The 21,931-nt window shown below is 43.8% G+C and overlaps 1 protein-coding gene across 2 annotated transcripts in view; it reads right to left on the reverse strand.

Annotated features, from left to right (window-relative positions):
• CCNY (cyclin Y) overlaps positions 1–21,931 on the reverse strand; it is a 172,787-nt gene extending 150,856 nt beyond the window's left edge. Inside the window, exon 1 of one of the 2 annotated variants that reach the window (XM_073581651.1) lies at positions 21,496–21,931. In XM_073581651.1, coding sequence (XP_073437752.1) covers positions 21,496–21,649 — 154 coding nt within the window. In that variant the 5' untranslated portion in view covers positions 21,650–21,931. Of the gene's footprint in view, positions 1–20,656; positions 20,812–21,495 lie in introns of those variants that run through there. The other variant, XM_073581652.1, reaches the window with a different exon arrangement.

Below are 21,931 nucleotides of genomic sequence, written 5' to 3' on the forward strand. Positions count from 1 at the left end.
TGGACAAGCAGAATCAGTGACTTAACAGTGCACGTGACCGCTGCAATCGATCGTTGGTGTCAGCAGCTCTACCGGTGTAGAAGCTAACACAAAATAACAAGCAAACCAAGCTTTACTCACCAGCTCAAGTGCCAAGTCTTCACTGGTGCTTCTCGCATCCGATATTGGCTGCAGCGCTGATGTCGCATTGTCAGGCAATCAATGAGCTCAGCGGCTGTGCCTGTGGAGAGGTACCGGCCCTGCTCAGAGCTGCTGCCGTAACATGAGCGCTGCAGACAATAACTGACACCGGGAACAGCGGCGGACACTCAGTGCTGCACCAGTGGCCTTTGTGTAAAGCCCAGTTTGATTGTAAAAAAACATTAATAAAAAAAAAAAAAAAAATACAATGTCTAGGGACCAAGATTTTTTGAAAGGGGACAACCGCTTTAAAGCTTTCGGCAGTCGCCACTAGAGGGAGCACACTGCATACAGAATACTCAAGCTCTTAATGGCGGTATGGAGTCTCGTTAATTGGCCATAGGTGAAGTGCTGGTAGGAGTTCCGACATTAACTTCCATCCCCTATATGGGGCCGTTATCTAGCCAAGTGCTTCACAGGTAGAGCGACAGCCATCTCCCCACACACAAAAAAAACAAAAAAAAAAACACGTGCAGACATACTTTTTAACAGCACATCTTATAGGAGGTGAACACTTGATACGAGCATAACATTTCATTAATCTGTGGTGCATTAGAAGGAGAAGAAAAGACTCATTATGGCGTTAAGTTTGACAACCCAGCTGCGGCTGAAAGAAAAAAATTCAATAGGAAAAAACGAAAAAAAAAACAAAAAACTAAAGGAAAAGAACCGAGCATTCCCCAATGTGACCCAATTTTATTTTAAGCATGGAAGAAAAGATTATGTTCCACAAGAATAATAAAGATGAGATAATCCAAATCCACTCATATCCTTTAATTCCATCCATTCATAGGAATGAAATCCCGGTATATTGTGCGGACTGTTATCACAAGGGCGGCTCCGTGCACCCAGCTGCCTCAGTATAAGCTTCGTGCTGTAATAAAGCCACCCATAGAAGTCTCTGGACCGGACTGTATGTCTACGTGCCTCCGAATTCACATGGAGGGTCTCCTGCTGGACCCCGTATACAGAATACTGCCATGTGCCCTCAGATGGTGTATTACAGAGGCACACAGCCTTCAGCACCACAGTATGTGGGGGGACAGCTTAGATCTTAAGGGGGTTGCCCCCGATTGGAAAAAATATGGACGCTTTCTTTCAGAAAGAATCCCACCTCCGCCTATGGGTTGTGTGTGGTATTGCAGCTCACGGTTCACGTGACGTCACCGCTGCAGCCAAGCCACAAAGACCCAAAGAGCTGAAGGGGAGGATGGGAACCGGAGCTAGACCCGGGGATGGAGGGTGGACAGTTTGGGGTCCATTTTCCTGAAAGTGGGAAACCCCTTTAAAAAAAGAGAGATTGTCCCAAATGGGCAATTTATTGCTTATCCGCGTTATAAGTGACGACTTACAGATCCTTGGAGTCTGACCATTGGGTCCCACATGTATTTAGAGTAGGGGGTTCTGACCTGCCCATATGCCTCACTCGACCATTTCCGGCAGCCCCGTACATAATGGATACAACAGCAGCACGCATATGAGGCCTCCCTTGCATGGTAAGAGTAGAGGCCAATTTTCTGGGCACTTGGGGTCCCAGAGATGAAACCCCCATCAATCAGCAAGTCATCACACATCTCGTAGATAGGCGACCACTTGTAGAGTTAGCACAACTAATTTCCTATATCTATCCATTGAATTACGGTGGCATCGCATGGCAACATGAAGCGCCTATGAATGCGCTATATGAAGCCTTAGGAACATGGTGACCGCTATACAAGTGTTTCTCAGAAGTCAGTATAAAACCCAACAATGACAATGAACAATATGAAAAATTCTCCATAATATAAAAGCATACTTTGCAGGTAGATATACTGTATATACACCTGCAATCTGAATTATTAAATTCCCATGGCAAGTTAAGTTTATTAACAAAATTTACAAACATTCTTCTGTTTGCAATAAAGCAATTAATACAAGTGGTTTCTCCAAATTCTGCACAAAATGCCTCTTTTAATGACTACTGCAGTCTGTGAATTACACAATCCCCTGAATAGAATCCCTCATAAGAGCACAAATTAGTCTCAATCATACATAATGCAACTCATTAAAAGGGATTCATTAGTTGCATCAGGTTTGCTTTAGATAAAGCACAACAAACACCAGGACTGGCTACGGGCTAGTTGACTACAATCTAGAATTACATGCTAGAAATGTGGCTAAAGCCACCATATACACTGCTCAAAAAAATAAAGGGAACACTACAATATCACATACTAGATATACCATAACAATGAAATATACCAGCTGCAAATATTTATTAATTACATAGAGGAATGTGTTGAGAACAATAAAACATAAAAATGATCAATGTAAATCAAAATTAATATCCCATGAGAGGTCTGGATTTGGAATGATGCTCAAAATCAGAGTGGAAAATCAAATTTCACGCTGATCCAACTTGAGTGGAAATGTGTCATGACAAGGAAATGATGCTCAGTAGTGTGTGTGGCCTCCAAGTGCCTGTCTCCTCCCAGAACTGGATTAAAGCATCCGGCTACTAATGGACAGTCTGTGATGCAACTTGGGGTTGGTGGATGGAACAAGACATGATGTCCCAGATGTGCTTGATTGGATACAGGTCTGGGGGAACGGGCGGGCCAGTCCATATCATCACTGCTTTCATCATGTAGGAACTGCTGACAGACTGCATCCACATGAGGCCTAGCATTGTCATGCATCAGAAGGAACCCAAGGTCCAGCGCACCTGCATATGGTCTCACAATGGGTCTGAGGATCCCGATGCCTAATGGCAGTTAGCGTACCTCTGACTAGCACATGGAGGGCTGTGCGGCCCTCCAGAGAAATGCCTCCCCACACCATTACTGATCAACTGCCTAACCTTTTATGCCGGAGGATGTTGCAAGCAGCAGAATGTTCTCCACGGAGTCTCTACACTCTGTCACATGTGAACCTTACTTTTGTCCATGAAGAGCACAGGGCGCCAATGTCTGTGTTCCCCGGCAAATGCCAATCGCCCTGCACAGTGTTGGGCTGTTATCACATTACCCACTTGTGGATGTAGGGCCCTCAAATCATTCTCATAGAGTACGTTTCTGACACTTTGAGCAGACATACGGATGTTAGTGGCCTGCTGGAGGTCATTTTGCAGGGCACTGGCACTGCTACTCCTGTTCCTCCTTGCACAAAGGAGGAGGTAGTGGTCCTGCAGCTGGGTTGTTGCCCTCGTATGGTCCCCTCCTGGTGTACTTGCCTGTCTCCTAGTATCTGCTCCATGATCTGGACACTGTGCCAACAGACATAACTACCCTTCTTGCCACAGCTCACACTGATGTGCCATCCTGGATGAGATGCACTACCTGAGCAACTTCTGTGGGTTGTAGACACTGCCTCATGCCACTGTACAGTACTTCTAGGGGTGAGAGCAATGACAAAATGCAAATCTGACTAAAACAACAGCCAAAAAGGAGGAGAGTAGAGAAATAGTCTGTGGTTCCCCCCTGCAGAACCACTCCTTCATATGGGTTGTCTTGCTAATTATCTAACATTTCTAACTGTTGTCTGTTCCATTTGCACCTATACTATTGTGGGGTTCCGAAAAAAAAAAAAAAAAATTCAACTTCATCAAAATGGTGCCGGCGCTTGCGTAGCAGGATATATCACGTTCTGATTTACTTTTATTTCTGGGTGATAAAGTTAACATTAAACTACTTAATGAAGTTGATACAGAGGATATGCTGATTCATGCGAAAGTTATGTCTACCCACAAACTGTTGTTATCTTACAAGTTATTCATATTACCTCAGAACAAAGGAAAATCGGAGTGTAAGAAGATGACGTTTTAAAGTAATATTCAGCTCAACCTATACTAAATGAATGAAGATGGCCTTCTATTTGCCAAGAATTTAGCTGATCCTGTGTATTTGTGACAGATAATCAGGAGTCAATGACGGTATCACACTCCGACAGCGGTGCCCATCATGGGCAGCAATGTGAACAACCTATCATGGAGAGATCAACAAATTCTGAATTCAAACCTACTTAAGAGTGTCCCAATCCTAGCAGAGACACTGTCATGTCATTTTTTTCCATTGTAAAAATGTAAAAAAAAAAGTTTAAAGCAAAAGCCCTCATGCTAATTGCTTATAGATTTCGTTCACAGCTTTAAAGGGGGAGTCTTCGAAAAAAAAAAGCTCTTCCCACCGCAGCATTGTCAGCCTATTGCCATGTGGGTGGCTCCAGGAACCCCAGAGGAGCTCTCCCTTCCAGGCCATTTAGCCCAGCTCATGCAAGACACCACCTGAGAATTAAAAGCAGTGGCATACATGCCACTATGAATGACTCTTTATTCCATTTCAAGTACCACCTCGCACTCTGTTGCAAACACAGTACTTCTAAATCGCTCAGTCAACCCTGCTGTATTGCTTTCACATCTCTGCCACATGGAAACCTCCTGTGCAATTCAACTCATTCTGGTTCTTCACTGCAGATTTGCCTCTGTTTCAATGCTGTGCCTATTCTGCCACAATGAACTCTGTTGCAAACTCAGCTTTGCTACATCACCAAGTCAATTCTGCTTTCTCACTGTGAAAGCTCCGCCTCATTGAATCCTCCTGTGCCATTCAGCACTGCCATTCCAGTTCCTCATTGCAGACTTAGCTCTGTTTCATTGCTGTGCCTACTCTGAAACATCGGTCGTTCCATTGCTACCTAATCTGCCACCATTGTTTAAACTTTTGACCCAGCTGCACCAAGGCCACATGTCCATGCTGCATAAGAGCTGTTCACTCAAACCACAGTGTTCAAGGATCCTCCTCATCAGATGAGATAACAGGTAGGTTTCTGTCCCTACCTTGCCGAAAATTTTATTTTTGGAAAAACCCTCACATCGTTCCTTTTCACGTGGTAGCCATTGTTACAATTAGGTTCTTGCCACTTGAACCAAGACTTCTGGCTCCAAGTTCTTTGGACTTCATATTTGATCCAGGTCTTTCTTATTTTGATTGTATTGGTTTTTAGTAAAGACCAGATAAACGTTTTTTTGCTCCCGTGCATCTTAAAATATGAAGCTACTTTGCGGATAATTTTAGAATATTTTTCATTAAAATTAAGTTCACAGCTCCATCGCAGATCAATTAATCTCTATGGAAGCAAAGCCTGTATAAATTAACAAATTCTTACTAACGTTATTTTCGGTAGGTGAGCGAGAAGTAGGGTGAAGATCAAAGACAATCTGCAGCCTTTGGCCACATAGGGTGCGATTGCTGACTTCCATGGAGATGCATTGGTCAGCATAGGGGCTGTAAACCTTACACACTACTGACATTTACAAATATTATATTTTAAAAAAGTAGACATTTATTTTAAATGCAATGGGACAAAAATTGTTGCCATGGTAGACATATCCTTTAAATATTATATACCATGGTTGGGTTAAAGAAATAGTGTGAGGCAACAAGGGGGGGGGGGATCATATGCGAGCGTCGATATGTATCCCCCAGGATGCGGACGGAGTCCTATTAGACCCGCTGGAGTGCCTTGTGGTCACAGCAGGATGCCTGTGAGTCACAAGGCAAAATAAAAGTAAGCATGGACCTGGTCAAGCTATTTAGCCAAGGCATTGTTCAGGAAAACCCGTTATGGGGCGGTCCATTTCCTCCAGGCTGGGTCTTGCAAGTTACCCATAGCCACGGATTCCAGTTTAAAAAGAAACCCTGCAGCAAGGTTTTGGGTGTGTCAGTTTAGAGCTTGCAACTTGCAGAGCCCTGTGTGAGTTAAGACAGAGCCAGTAGAGCGAACTCCTGGCACCCCACAGCGTGATACGGTAGTGCAGTCGCCCTCGGCAACAGGACTCCCACGGACTGTTTTATTTCACGGCCGCGATCTGGAGGATATAGTGTGCTGTACATTAAGCACGTTTGCTGTGAACTTTCCCTGTGGTCACTGTCTGTCACACTGAACCAACCCCGCTGCACTACAGTAGAAAAAGTGCAATGCTAGAATCAGAGCAGCTGCTGTTCTACAGGGAAAAAGCAGGTGGATGGAGAAAAAGGTCTCAAAATGTTTCCTTGCCCTGTGGGTACAAAAATAAAGACCAAAGCATCAATACTAGTCAGTGAGCACAATGACGGGCATTGTAGTTCTGTAGGAGTGGGGACACCATTAATCTGATTATTCCAACCCTGTGGTGCGTTTCTCAGCTGCCGCTCGGTACTTTGTCTTTCGTTGCTACAGATACAGCAAGATGGGTTCTGCAATCTCTGATGGACGCTGCCACATAATCCGCCGCGCCAGTCAAGTGTATCTTCATCAGCTTACAAGTAATGATAAATGTACTTCACACCCAAACATAAAAAGGAGCGGACTACCACCGAGAGGTAACTAAACAATGGCCAAATGATGTCACTAGCACCTGGGCAACCCAGTGGGGGGCAGCTCCCTGTGGGAATCCGCGCTGCACCTGCCCACTGACATGGGTCAGCAGAAAGCGCATCAGGTCAGGTATACACCAGCGTTCACCTACTGAATGTGAACGACATAGTAGCTGATGAGTCCTCTATAGGCGAAAAGGACCAAAGTATAATAATCGGTAGCCATCTCTCATCCGCATGTCCTTTTCAGTTGTACCGAGGGGTAGAGAATATGGAAAGAGGTAAGATAAAATGCATACCCTGTGAGAGTCACTGGTGAAGTGATCGAGGGGAGATAGGTGTCACTGCGTGTAATGGCGTCAGTGATGTAAAACCAGAATAGTTTCCTCCAGCACACTACGTGTTGGAAGGGTTAAATGAAAGTTCTATTATGGGCTGCTTTTAGTGGACATTCATAGAGCAGGTGGGAGAATGTCCACCCTATCTCCACCTGCAGAGTCCTGACAGGCCCTGTGTGTTATGTCAAGATCATGTTATCAGTCACATGATGGAGGAGTCACATGGTCTGGGCTTAAAGGGAATCTGTCACCTTTTTTTGCTCTATCAGCTGCTGGCATTGACATCAGGGGCTTATCTTCTGCACTCTGCAATGCTGTAGATAAACCCCCAATGTGACCTGAAAGATAAGAAAAACACGTTAGATTACACTCACCGGAGGGGGCGGTCTGGTCCGGCTCCTCCCATCTTCATACGATGCCGTCCTCTTCCCTTCCTGTAGTGGCTCTGGCGCAGGCGCACTGCTCTGCCCTGTTGAGGGCAGAGCAGAATACTGCAGTGCGCAGGCGCCAGACCTCTCCCGACGCCTGCGCACTTCAGGACTCTGCACTGCCAACAACAGGGCAGAGCAGTGCGCCTGTGCAGGAGCCACTACAGGAAGGGAAGAAGAGGACGGCATCGTATGAAGATGGGAGAAGCTGGACCGGACCGCAACACCCATCGGACTGGACCACCCCCTCCGGTGAGTATAATCTAACGTGTTTTTCTTATCTTTCAGGTCACATTGGGGGCTTATCTACAGCATTACAGAATGCTGTAGATAAGCCCGATGTCAATGCCGGCAGCTGATAGGGCAAAAAAAAAAAGTGACATTCCCTTTAAATGGCTGACTGCCAGAGCTTTCACTGTGTGCCTGGAGAGGGAGCACTCCAGGAAATTGTGTACTAAACTATGAACATGGCTAGTGGTCCCCACTAGGAAAAGGACTGTTTCTTTTTGCTTTTGCCTTTTTTCCCAAAAGGCTGTGTTTATTATCCCAAAATTGGTTTATGCTGTCTTCAATAAACCAAGCATTTTCTTAAAGAGACAGTATCCCGGTTATACCTCTGTGTCCAGCCTAGTGAGCCGCTCTACTACAACTTTTTTCCAAGATGTTGGTTTCCATGTCCATGTCCATTTGTCACCTACCTTCTCATCACCGCTAGCGTTATACCAGACACAGAATTTCCATGCACCTGGTATTGTGAAATAGTATATTTTAAATTGACATATGAAGGTAACGGATGGCGAGCTGAGCGAATGATTGCCCCTTTATCATGCATACTTGATCTAAGGCGATATACAAGAATATGAAGCTATATTAGAAATGAAATCAGTTTCAGGAGGACGGTACAGAGACGCCCTCTGGAGAGGTTACCATGGTACATGGTCATTTTGGAAGCCCCCCTACTGTCGGCTGCTCAGCATGAATTCCCCGTATAAGCTGTAATTGTCAGCCTTTAAAAAAAATTATATATATCCTTTAGCTGGGAGGTGTTTTTTTTTCTTCCCCCTAAGAAAACACGATCATTTAGCTAAGCAAAGAGGGGGGGGGGGGGGAATTCTTGCAATTATTAGAAAGCAAGAAACGCTTGTGTGACATTTCTGCGGCCGGGTTGATCATGTAGTCTAGATGATTGCTGGCTTATCAAACAAGGAGAACAGAAATTCTTGCTGAGGTTTTCTTTTCCAGCAGAATTGTGACAAACGTCACTGATCAAGGTTTTGGTTCAATTTTCTCATTTATGTCATAGAAGCCAGCAGTTGTCCTAGATAAAGCTTAAAAGACTCATTGATCAAGTGTCGCCAACCTCTGGAAACCTACTTGTGGTGGAAAAAAGGAACGGACACCAAAAGCTTTATGTAATCCTAGTCCTCATAGGGAACGCTTACAATGGAAGCATCGCCACTGATCCCTTGACGTGTTAGGTCTCTTTCACACATCAGTTTTTTCCCGCCAGCCATAATCCGCCAATTTTTGAAAAAAAGATTTTCTGCCAAAAAAAGGGGCGGATCCGTTTTTTCCCCTATAGACTTACATTATTGGCGGATCTTGACTGACGGTCGTCCGTCACCCCCGGTTTTCGATGGATCCGCCAAAACTTTCCGGCTCCTGGGTGGATGAGACGGACACTGCAACGTTTTTCTTCTTGACGGACTGCTATTTTCATGTGCGCATGACCGGAAACTTTGCTCCGGGATCATTTTTAACCCAGTAGTTCTCTCTCTCTCCTTTTTTCCGGGCACGGGTTCCTTTAAAATTCAACCTTCGCCGGATCCGTCTGAACAACGGTCAGGTGCCACACGTTGCTGTCAATCCGCCGACGGATCCTTTTTCCGCCATTTTCGCGGATTACAACTGATCTGTAAAACGGATGTGTGAAACAGGCCTTATTACTGGGGACACCTGGAGAGGACACCATGTACCCTGCAGGAAAATAGATCATCACGCTTAAAGGGGTAGTCTCAGCACAAAAGTTTTAAGGGTATCCACAGGATATGCCACTAATGTCTTCTATATATGGGTTCCACCTCTGGGAATGTCTTGCGCCACTGAATAGAAAAGGGTCTGGAACATGCGCAGCTCTCTACATTCACTTCTATGGAAGTTTTGAAAATAACCATGCAAATAGTTAAACTCCTGGCACAAGACAGTGCCATGATTTTAAAATAAGTGCAGATGGGGAACTTTTTTTTAAGTCAGAGTTTTGCCATAAGCTTAGTATGAGGGTACTATATTGGTGGTCCTAAGAGGAAGCATCTAGTTTGAAGAATGACACTGTACACTAGTTCGAACATGAAATCCTCAGAGAAAGATAACAAAATCCCCCCTCCAGAAAAAAAACAAAAACACAACTGTTTAAGTAAACTGCAGTTTTGGTACCAACTGTGGAACTTGTCATCAGTGTCACTTCAAGCTATCTAAAGACACCAGGAAGAACTTCTCTAAATTGGCTGCTCTTTAATTTCAGGAGTGTTTTTATTAGATGCATTGTCCCGTTTGCCCAGTGCAGCCACAGATCCTGTTAGTTCATTATCTGGATTCTCAGCACTTCCACTGATATATTGTGGCATCACAAAATATAGCCCAAACAGAAGACATCATTGCTGACGTGTTCTTTGTATAGGACATCCGAGTGTTGTGCTGACAGAAGCGCCAAAGATTGGGATAGCGCAGTAAGGAGATCTGTTCCTGCACTAGGTTAACGGGACGCTGCAGCGAATGAAACACACTAGTTGGATAAGAGCACAGCCAATGGGGATCTTTATAGTGCTGGAAAACCACTACAGATTAAGTCCATAGAGAGAAATGCATTGCAAACGAACAAGGACAGGAATAAGACTGAGGCTAATCTTATCCTTTCAAATCCAAGAGAAACCCATACCTCGAAATAATATCCGAGAAGACAATGCCACAGATTCATCGTCTGATTTATTGAAGTTACTTTTCTTTTTCTCTTATGTTGTTGCATTTGAGGGCCTTTTTTGTTGTTTTTTTTGGCACCAAATCCTTCAAAATGATGCAAACGATTCATGAATTTGTAGCAAAAACAAAAAAGCTCTTTACTTTGGTCTTTGACCGATTCTTGCAATTTTTCAGCCTAAATCGTTTTTTTATAAAAAAGGTCACATATTTGTCGAAAAAAAATAAAAAATTATAATACAACATGCTAAACTAAAGACTCATCTAGAACCCTCTCTCGAGGCAGATACTTGGTGGGGGGCACAGCATTTGGTAAATCTGTGTAAAACATCTGGATAAGCAAAGAAAAAAAATGGAAAAATGAAAAACAAATCAGAAAACTGAAACTGGAGAAACAATAAGGATGAACTGGGGCCACTAAGTGTGAACACTGAACAAGCTGAAATTTTTTAGAAACCACATTAACCCACGTCAGTGATTAATATATACTGAAATCCCCTTCTCCATAAAGCATACAGATAAGTCCGGAGCTATACTCCCGCCGCCCAATCCTCCATTCCCTAGGAAGATACCCTGTGATGTGCAAGGACCACGCACTTTAATCATTCATATTAGTGCCAGGTACCAGAGGACACCTTCAGATGTCTTTCCAACACAACATAGCGGTTTTGGAGAAAAAAAAAAAAATACACAATATTGGGAAGGTGGTTAAAAAGTATTGGCTTATCAGTGTACATAATGGTTTTACATTATAAGTCCTGTGCAATGCAGAGCCATCCCATCATGGCCACATCCATCCCCGCTTCTCAATCGGATGGTCATTTGTACCCAACACTGGAGACATCTGATTCAGCCCAAACTGCAGAGGAAAAGCTCTGTTATCATTTATCTAGACTGCACAGATCAGGTATATTAGTTTCCATTATTGCACATTCAGGGCTGAATGCAGAGAATGATTCTGTAGTCTATTCAATCTGCTTTCCTTCTGTTACTAAAGTCGGCCATAGACAGGTAATTTACCAAGCAGAAATTCCTGTGTGTGTCACTACAGAGACGCTGGACATTAAAAATAGGGAATTTGTCAGAAGGATCAACCTTCCTAATCCGTCTATATGGGCATGTGGGTGGGTCATAGGAAGATGAATAAAATTATACCTTGGTATCTGCAAGCCGATGATCAATTCCAGAATAATCAAATTTTTTCTTAATATGTAAATGAACTGTTAAGATCTATGGATCGGACATAGATCTCCCCGAGAATCTGCCTCCAGAGATTATTTTAATTGAAAGGAAGAGTTACCAGAGTGAGACATGGAGATCAGGAGAGCGGACTGTCAGTCATTACATGGCTCACAATGGTACTTCCTACTTTCACTTATAATAAGCTGTGGAAACAGATCCTCATAAGATCTAGGAGCCGGACGTAGATCTCCAAAAGCTCATTTATGAAGAAAAATGTTGATTATTTAGGAATAAAACATTGGATCGCAGATATCAAGGTAAAAATTCTCCTTGAACTTATGGAGGGTAAGGATGAGGAGGCGGTGATATGACTACAGGCATAAATAGGTTAGTATTCTCATCAAAGACGGTATGCCATAAAAGTTTGAAAGGTGTAGACCCCAGAGAAAGAACTGACGGGAAGCAGAAATTTGATTATGCCTTCAATGTGCTTTATAGGACAGATTTTACTCAACTTCCCCACCTGCTCTTTTTTTATAGCTTGTAAAGAGTTAACACAGACAACCTGTTGGAGGTTTAACCTGATTGTCTGAAGAAAAAAAAACAAAAAAAAAACTACTAGCATGAAAAGACTCAAAGTCTCGGAAAAATACTGAAAAGGTATATTATATAATAGGTTTACCTTCAGTGATCCCTTTAAAAACCTCTCTCCGCGCCCCAATCATTTTAATGCCAGAATAGGAGGAGCTGTGAATTACTGCAGTCCTTTACTTCCTCCCTGCTCATGCCAGCTACAGGAGGATTGCTACAGAGTCTGAAGCACAAATAGAATAATGGTGGATGACAACCGATAAAGCTATGGACAAGGAAGTCCAAGGAGGTAGCGTTTGTGGCTGGATAGGGTGATCATCTAACAACAGGAGACGTGAGGAATAGTAAGACTAAAGTCAGCTAGCAGGCTTGTAGGAATGGTCGCCAAGCTTTATCCATAACACGGCAGATAATGGGCAAAACTTCCTGTTTGAGAATAAATAAGAGGTAACCAGTACACCCAGCTGGGCTTTAATGTGAAATTCTCCATAAAAGCCCTACACGAGTGAGAGGACACGGGGTTTATTATTGATTATGCCAGACGTATTATTCAGTAGGTCCAGGGACATGAGCTATTGTTCATGCCAGTCGGAACGTTGACTCTTCTTGTAGGTTGAATTGATCTTTGCTGATCTGTTGAATGATTGCGGACTACCTATTGTATCAGTCTCTACAGCTTATTGCTCTGCTATTCTTGAGGGACTAAGACACAGGTTAATTGAACAATTGATGTTTGTTAATACGTGGATTAGCCCTTGTATCAGTCCATGCAGTTTGCTGTTCTGCAAACATTACAGGACAAAATATGCAGGTTAACTGAACACGAACAATGAGAGATGACCTCCTCCCACCTTCCCCCAATCTTGTGGAAAAATGCCTGAATAAGTGCTGTGAACTATAAAAAGGGGGAGCTGCCTCTGTTTCCAGAGAGACTCTGCAGGACAGCAACCAAGGAACCATGGCTCCAACCGGAGGAACACAGATTTGATTCACTGCCCATCACTGAACCCATGGAGATGTTTAGAGAACTCAGGTCGGGACAATCCGGTCACCTGGCCACATAGCTCAATGGACTATCAGCTTCCTAAGCTTGCCGCTACCTCCTCTTTGTGAGTGCCAGCCAAAAGCGGGGTGTCACTGGTTGAGGTAGTTGGCCATGGTAGCTCCGAAGTCACAGATGTTCTAACTCCCGGTGAGCCAGCGGAAGGGTGAGACTCATTTTATGTACTTGCTGGGACTGTTCTATATGTTAACTGTTGGTGATCCAATAATTTATTACCATAGTTGAGTTACCCTCACACTGTTTTGTCCGAGTAGTATTATGTCCGTAGGGAAGGATTATGGGCGTTCAGTGGGATGAGCTCTGGTCCATGCGTTCTTTCTAAAGATCCGGGCCAGAGGACGAGAGCACCCACTGTCCCTCAAGTCTCCACAACGAGGCTGTAAGAGTACTTAAGTTTTTTTTATTAATAACTGTGGATACACTGACTATTAGGCGACGGATTATAGGAATTTTAATTGTCCCCAAATATGTGCTGACAAAAACCTAAAACATGAAATACCAGGATGCGCCATGTACAGTCACTGCCTCAATGTCATACTTATGGACATATGGGACCATCTTCATTTTCTATTGCAAGACAAAAACAAAAAGCTCAATATTTTGGCAACAAAGTCAGGGCAAATATTTTCAGTAGGATAATGGATCCAAGAAAAGCCACAATGACAACAGTAGGGCATGGCGATATAAGCGATTTAGGTCTGTATGAAAAGTTAGATAATATAATATGTCCAAAATTACAGCAAAAGATATTTCATTCCATCAGCTTGCATGCTTTTTACTTTAGATACTATGGAACAAGACGTCAATTAAAAGGGGTTAAGCCCCAGACTGTAGTTCTTGTAGGGCACTAGAAATAGAAATAGTTATTTTTTCTTAGGGGACCCATTACCAAGCCAAATCCAGCACAACGGACTGCAAATCGGCCAGTGTCAGAGAATGAGCCCGTTTGCAACATGCATTAGTTCCATTTGTGCAGGTACATAACCCATGTGGCAGAGAGTCTCCATTACAGCTTTTACAAGGGAGAGAGTTACAAGTGGGATTCCCTTTACGATGCTTGTATTCTTTTCTAGGGTATAATGACAGGGTTGAACTTATGGAACAAACGCTAAGGTTTCCCACATCAGACATACACGGTCCGAGTACAGTCCAAGATATTCTAACCTGCTGTGGGTCTCTGGACCCGAACTCAGCAGCTCCATATAGGTCTATGAAAAAAAAAAAAAAAAGTAATCTCCAGATGAGCGTATGGAAAGAAAAAAAAAAAAAAAAATACTAAAAAATAAATAATATCTCTTGTTTTCCCATGCAAAAAAAAAGACAACAAAAACCTTATCCCTTTCATCGATATCTGTAATTAATCAGTTTCCTAGGCTGGTAAAATAATGGACGATCTCTATGAGGTTTGTTTTTTTTTGCGCACCCATAGACTTAAAGTGAATGTCACCCCATTTTTGGCCTATGAGCTGCGGCCACAGGCATCAGGGGCTTATCTTCTGTATTCTGTAATGCTGTAGATAAGCCCCCGATGTAACCTGACAGATAAGAAAAACGAGTTAGATTATACTCACCCCGGGGTCCGGTCCGGCGCCTCCCATCTTCTAGTGATGACGTCCTCCTTACTTCTGCCGCGACTCCTGCGCAGGTGTTCTTTATCTGCCCTGTTTTTGGCAGAGTAAAGTACTGCACTGCGCAGGCGCCGCACCTCTGACCTTTCCCGGCGCCTGCGCACTGCAGTATTTTACACTGCCCTCAACAGGGCAGAAAAAAAATGCCTGCGCAGGAGCCGAGGGAGAAGCAAGGAGGAGGACATCATCGTATGAAGATGGGAGGCACCGGACCGCGACACCCACCGCCCCTGGCCCTCGATGAGTATAATCTAACTTGCTTTTCTTCTCTTTCAGTTTACATTGGGGGCTTATCTACAGCATTACAGAATGCTGTAGATAAGCCCCTGATGGCGGTGGCCGTAGCTTATAGGCCGAAAATGGTGTGACAGATTCTCTTTAAAATTTGGGAGTCTCATGGAGAAACAAAAAAAAAAAAAATACACAAAACAGAAGACTTAAACATGCTGCATTTTTTTTTTTCCTCGCAGACACTAGGTTCCAGCATTGCAGTTTGTGCTTGGACATGTGGAACTGGCCCAAAAAGAAGCAAATCATAATGTTTATACATGATATATTCTAAAACATGTCACTGTTCAGAACACCTCTGAACACAATGTCACCTACAACTTGGTGATCCCATGATCTACCATGTGGTTATCAGAAAAACGCAGCAAGCAGAGCTGTAACAGGTTTCATCTGTACCCTATATCCATGCAGTTTTTTTTACAGAGGTTTATTTATTTTTATTTTTTTTGTTAAAACAAAGTGAAGAGGACATTCACAATTGATCACTTCCGGGCATTGCAGTCATGTACATTCCTTTGGAGCAGGATTTCATGGTATTATAAAACGCCATTAGTTAGACAATAAGCTGTATCATGTTGCAGAAAGCCTGCAATGCCAAGATGATGGAGTGCTGCTCACTGGCCAAGAAGCAGAGTCTTTATCCAAAATGTAAGGTTCAGCTAATAAAGATCAGGTCCAAGTAAAGGCTTCTTCATCTCCCATCCTCTTATATCCACTCTGCAATTTGAAGTTTTGTGGGATCATTATTATATTACTTGAAAGAAGTTTAGAGAGGTTGAACTTGATGGAACTAAGTATTTTCTCAACCTATCTGACTTGTCACATAGATATAGCTATGAAAGGAAATCCAGTTACCTGGAAATCAGTCCTCACCCTCTGCTCCTTTGTAAAAGCCTTAAAAAGGATCCTGTTGGCCTCAAAACACATAGTAAAAAAACCACAAAAAATTAATAAAACAGAGTACATTACAGGGGGGGGGGGGGAAATCGCTTTGGTGCACCCATGGCATGGCCAAGGACACAGTGCATGGTTACATGCCCTTTAATTAGCATTTTGGGAACTTCCCCATTTCTGACTAACAGCACTCACTTGCCAAGAGCAATCACTGCCATAACTCAGCCAGCACGTCTGCACACTGACACTGCCTGACCCTGTGGGCAAGCACATTCTCCTCCCTGGCTCCTCTCTCACCATGTTGCCGCCGCCGCTCACTTCACTTCCTTCCCTTAAAGAAGCCAGGGAGGAGAACGCGCCCTCAGAGTGTGCAAACTGGCACTGACACTATGCGTGTGGACACAGCCAAATCCAAGCAGCACTCACTTTGGTCATGTGAGTGCTGTCAATCAAAAGTGGAGTAAGTCCTCAAAATACTAATTGAGGGGGTGCAACAGCGCATGGAGCCCCCAAATTTGCATTAACAAAAATTCTCAGGCACAGTACTACTACAATGTACAGTGCTAATATGATTTTAATATGGGCCTAGTCCCCTATGTTAGTGTACAGTTTAATATACATTCTGGGGGTGACAGACTCCATTTCACGCTATTTTACTACCAGAATCAGTGTTATGGCTGTATAGGTTCTAGTACAACAATTGAAAGGATACCGGTTTTGCAGTGATCTGATGCGACAGCAATGAAAAATGAAGCCACATGTAGGTACCTTAAGCCTTTCAGTATGTCAGGGGGTACTGAGGCCCTCTCAGTGTATCGCACACCAGCAATGCACTCCTAGGATAATTCACAAGTGGCTTCAGAACTTCACATCTCGGTGTCGATGTATAAGATTACCCCAAACCAGGTATCCTTTTAAGTTTTGTACTCAGACTTGGACTGACCCACCGGAAAACAAGAGAATCCTCCGGTAGGCCACCGTAAAGGAGTGCAAATAAGTAGTGCTATTACACTTGATTCTTTGCAGAAAAAGGTATCATAGTCATTCAAACAAGCTAGGTAAATCTGTATTACATAGAAGCAAAAAAGTAAATTAGTTCTCTAGGGTCGTTATTTTTGTATGTAGCAGAGGAGTGGGCAACTGGAATCAATGTTACCGGTCGGCCGTTGCCAACCCAGTCCGACACTGGCTTGCATTTAGATAGGAATACCATCCAGTTACAGAAGTAAAATCTCCGTGACAAGTTCCCTTTAAGCAATCAGAGCTTTTATAAAGATGACAGCGTATAACAGCAGCGGCGTCCAATGAAATGTATTCATGTAAACACTATTAAAATAGCCAAACGACTCTATACAAAACATGGGACACAGACATCTGCCAGGCCTCCTCCTCAGAGAACCAGAAGTATGGATGACAGTTGTACCAAATTTTGCACAAAAAACATCTATTGTGGGGAGCGATGAATCAATGCTATAGCACTAAACATAATAAATTATTATTAACAAATTTATAAAAGCTCCAGGATAACCTTACATGAAGATTTAAACTTTTCCTTCTAGTTGTACTTTACCCCCCATAAAGGTTGATGAGCAAACAGCACAAAAAAAAGTCTCTACAACTGGATGTATATTACGCTTTCAATAATGCTGAATATGAATGCAAACTAATCACACACAAAAAAAAAAAAAAAAAAATCCCATAAAAGCAACCTGACCCTATAAACTGAGCAATCTGCAAACAAAAAAATCCTATACGCCGGCACAGACCTTAGTATTTAACTATGTCTCCTATGCAAAAATAAAACACTGTAAATAAAAATGCAACAATTTTATTAGACAACGTAAATCAGACAATATTTTGTATTAGTATCTTCATCAAATAGGATCTGAAAAGTAGTATTATGACTTCGGTGTTTGTCACATCCACAGAATATGCCGGACCTCCCTTATAAAGTCTACAGGTGGTCGGGGTACAGTTAATACAGGTCCCGATTCATCAGTCTTATTGTGCCTTATTTGCAATAAATTTTGGATCTAGGATCGTTCTGCATTGAGCAGGGGTTGGACACGATGGCCCTGGAGGTCTCTTCCAACTCTAACATTCTATGATTTTTATTTTTGCTATATATTATTGCTTTTGTGCCATCTTTGCTCTAGTTTTTCACTCCATTTCATTTTTGGGGTGGTTTTCAGTATCCAGATGGTTTTGGCCAATTCATCCTTTGAGACATTTCCCATTTTTTATTTGTTGGAAATGGTACTGCAGTACCCTAGTGGTGTACAATATTAGTATTTTGTACACCACAAGAGTCATTTTTCTTCTTTTGTACTAATGAGACTAGCGTTCAACATTTTAAAGCATCTGCAAAATTGTTCACCCTTCAATTTAAGCCAAGTTCCTCAAACAGCCAATGTGGCCCAAAGTCACCAGTAAAACGTGAAGACCTGACAAAAAAAGGGAATTTCAAAGTTACGCGACTGATGAATCGGGGTGTAAGTGCGCTCGGTTGTTTTTCAGAAGTCTGTCATCGTCAGTGGTTAATTGAAAGAACTGTTCTCTTCTTGCGGTATGGACTGACTTTTTTTGCCCCAAATGCTGCTCACGAATCATGAATTTGGGGCAAAATCAAAGATGCCCATTCATTTTTTGTCTTTAAACTGTTATTTTGCGACTTTAAAAGCACCAAAAGTCACAAATTCTTTAAAAAGTCAGAATAATTAGCTAAACTGAAGATTCCTCCAGAAATCTCCCTCTAGGCAAGGACTGGAGTGTGAGATGCGACATTTGGTAAAACTCGCATTTCATGAATCTAAAACATCTGGATACGCAAAACTGTCACGGAAAAAAAAATAGAGAATAAGGCACAAACACAAAAAAAAACAAACAAAAAAAAACACAAAAGCGAAGAAGCAGAAATGATGGTTCGGGGCATAAGACTATACGAACATGAGGCAGTCAAAATAGAGTTTTGGAGTAGGGGCCAGTTCAGGAAACGCTTCTCCCGTGAGCCTTTTGCTTCCTGAAGCGGTTTTGAAGAGTTTGGGAAGTTTTTTTGTTTGTTTTGCAGCCTTTTAATTGGACAGTGCCTAGTTTGGAGTGGATTCCATCAGCATGAGTAGCACGCACCTTAATAGATTTCAATGGAGAGAGCCGTGCATGTGCTGGTACCTCTGCACCGACGGTGGATGCAGAACTTGGCAAGATGAGCTCAGGAGACCCTCAGTCTCAAGATACGTGAAGATCCCAGCAATGGCTCATCTACAAGCTGATAGTACTCCTTTCTAAATAGGAAAAGGTCTCATGTCCTAAATTTTCCTTTTTAATTATTAGGATAGAACAAGAAAAAAAAAACAAAAAAAAAAAAAAAAAACAATTCTTAAAAACCGGTTGTCCAGCCCCAGAAGAAAATGCTGCGACTGCAGACCCCAAATTGTGTCCTGTGACCACTGGTGTGAATAGCGCATACATGCGGTCACGTGACTGTCCACCGCCACGGGGGGAATCACTGTCAGAACTTTTTCAGACTGGAAAACTCCTAAACATTTCAAGACATTGACTTCACTAGAGGGACACGTCCGCTCCAGACAGACAGAAATCTAAGGTCAAGCAAAGGCCTGTATTACGTCTATGGGGAGTGACGATAATTTGGGGGGGGTCCTTAGTCATTCAGAACCTAATTTCGTGATTATGGTAAAAGCTGCAACATGTTTCTGATCAATGACCCTAATTATTATGTTACCGTCTACTATGACTAATCCTAATAAACCCATCCATCTGGCAATTTTCTGTGCATCAAGGTACGGTATTTTTTATGGAACAGTTACCTTTATGCACCATCAGTAATGTTGGGGGAGTATCACAGAATCATGGCATCTCCTCCCATCCCCCCACAATATCTAAGACCCCCAGTGACCTCCATCAGGCCCCAGATGTATGAAATGTATAACGTTGACCGCACACAAGACACCTGGCTCCAATCTCACTATCATTGTGGCAGTTTCCACTAAAGGTGACATTCTCAAAACTCCACTTAGAATCCCATTTATGACTTTCTTGTAGGATCGGACGCTCTGATCTTATTGTAGCACGGACAGCCTGACAGCGAGTTTCCCCCACAATCAATGCGAACAGATTTGTATCAGACTCAATTTGTTTTTAGCAACAACCAGGAAAAGATAATAATTAACAGCATTTCTGGCTACATTGTAACATGTCTCCGGAGTCATCATCATGTCGTCCGTGGCAGAAGTCTACCACAATATTCCCCGGTGCTCCAGATGATTGGGGACAGAAAATCACAGCTTTCAGCAGCGTTACTAAGTACTAAGGCTCCTCCGCTCAGGTCACATTGTGCTCTGGATAAGGGGGCTGTCATCCTTTTGGGGGGTGCGAGGGCATTTCCTTCGACTGATATCCATGTATTTAGGGCTAAAACTCATTTTTGCAATTAGGTTCTGTAAACATTTTGCCATTTTTCTCCTGCAGCCTCTTTGTTCTGCCGTCTACACCACTCTGTTGATTGAGTTAACTGAGAATCCATACGAGAGCGTGTTCTAACCGGAGAGGTTCTAAGTCTTAAAGAGTGCAAATAGATGGCTGTATAAATCAGAATGCAGCGCACGGACTGGCCGGCGGCGCTCCAGACTCAAGCGGGACAGCTTCATGTGCTCAGTGTTCCGATTTATGCGACCGACTGACTGCACCCTTACCTGTCTTTTCTGAGCTCCTCTCAGCTGATTTATGACCTCAAAATGCAGCTCACCTTTCACATGGTCTGGCGACTCCATTACGGATTCTCAGTTAAAGGGGTTGTCCGGACAAAACGAGAAGTTTCCCAGGAAACTGGAGTTGTAGAAACTGACTGATCTCCACCTGGATCCCACACCGGTCACATAATGGTCTGTGCTGCACAGGAAGGGGTGATGTCATTGTTCCAGCAGCACATGATTGGCTGCTGCGGTCGAGTGACTTGAGCAATGTGTCATCCTAAAAAAATATTTGATGACGTGTCGCTAAAGGCTTCTGACCGCTGCAGCCAATCACAAGCCCCAGCAATGCTGCCGCTTGTGGACTGGTGACGCCACCTTCTCCCGTACAGCGCACACCAAGGGGCAACCAGTGCTGGATCCAGGTGGGCGCCGGTACGATAATTACGGTACAGTCTGATCTAAGCCAGGGGGAACTTTCCTTTTTAGGCGGATGACCCCTTTAAGTCATCTTGGATCCTGGAACACAAAGGGCGAAATCTATAAAGGGATCCAATTGCAAAAGCGATTTTTCACCTAAAATACACGCATTTAAGTTCTAAAAAAAAGGATCAAAAGGCGGACAATCCCTTTAAGGTCTAATTTATGAGTGACAATGCAAATAAGACTTGTGCACATGTAGATGGAGCAGAATCCGGCTGTCAATCATCCTCCCACCCACAGTGCAATGACCGCTGAGAGGTTCTGCAGCAGCGATCGGGAGGATCTACCACACACGTGACGCCCACTGGTGGGCAGCACAGTGCATCGCCAGGTACAGCTCATTGTCCAGCTGGCATCCCCCCGACGTGCCAGGGAGGCAGGGCAAGTCCTCGCAGCGCCCCCTTCTCCTTACCGTCTATGTTCTCCCGGTCGCTGATGTGCTGCAGGTTGCACCCGGTGTCCTCCCTGCTGATGTCCTGCTCCGGCCGGTAGGACTCCAGCCTGGAGTGGGCATTTCTCCGCAGCTTGGGGCTGGAGGAGACGCAGCAGGAGGTGGTGTTCCCCATCCTCTCCCTCCTGTCAGCAGCAGATCAGAGCAATGATGGGGAGAAATCAGCAAGGCGCGCCCCCCGGAGTGTCAGCTGCAGGGGCTGCTGCTAGCGGGGCATCTCCAGGCGGCGGGGCTGCTCCAGGCGGCGGGGCTGCTCCCTCTACATCAGGAGCCCCTCACAGCGGCTCCAGCACGCAGGCAGCATCTCCCAGGCGGGCTCATGATTAGTAAGAGCCAGGATTAAGGAGGCTTCTTCCCTGGTACAGGGGCTCCTCCTCCCCAGCACATCACCACAGCC

The sequence above is a fragment of the Dendrobates tinctorius genome, unplaced genomic scaffold, assembly GCF_039654945.1.
Source record: "Dendrobates tinctorius isolate UK_male_01 unplaced genomic scaffold, ASM3965494v1 ptg000070l, whole genome shotgun sequence".
Classification (NCBI taxonomy): Eukaryota; Metazoa; Chordata; class Amphibia; order Anura; family Dendrobatidae; genus Dendrobates; species Dendrobates tinctorius.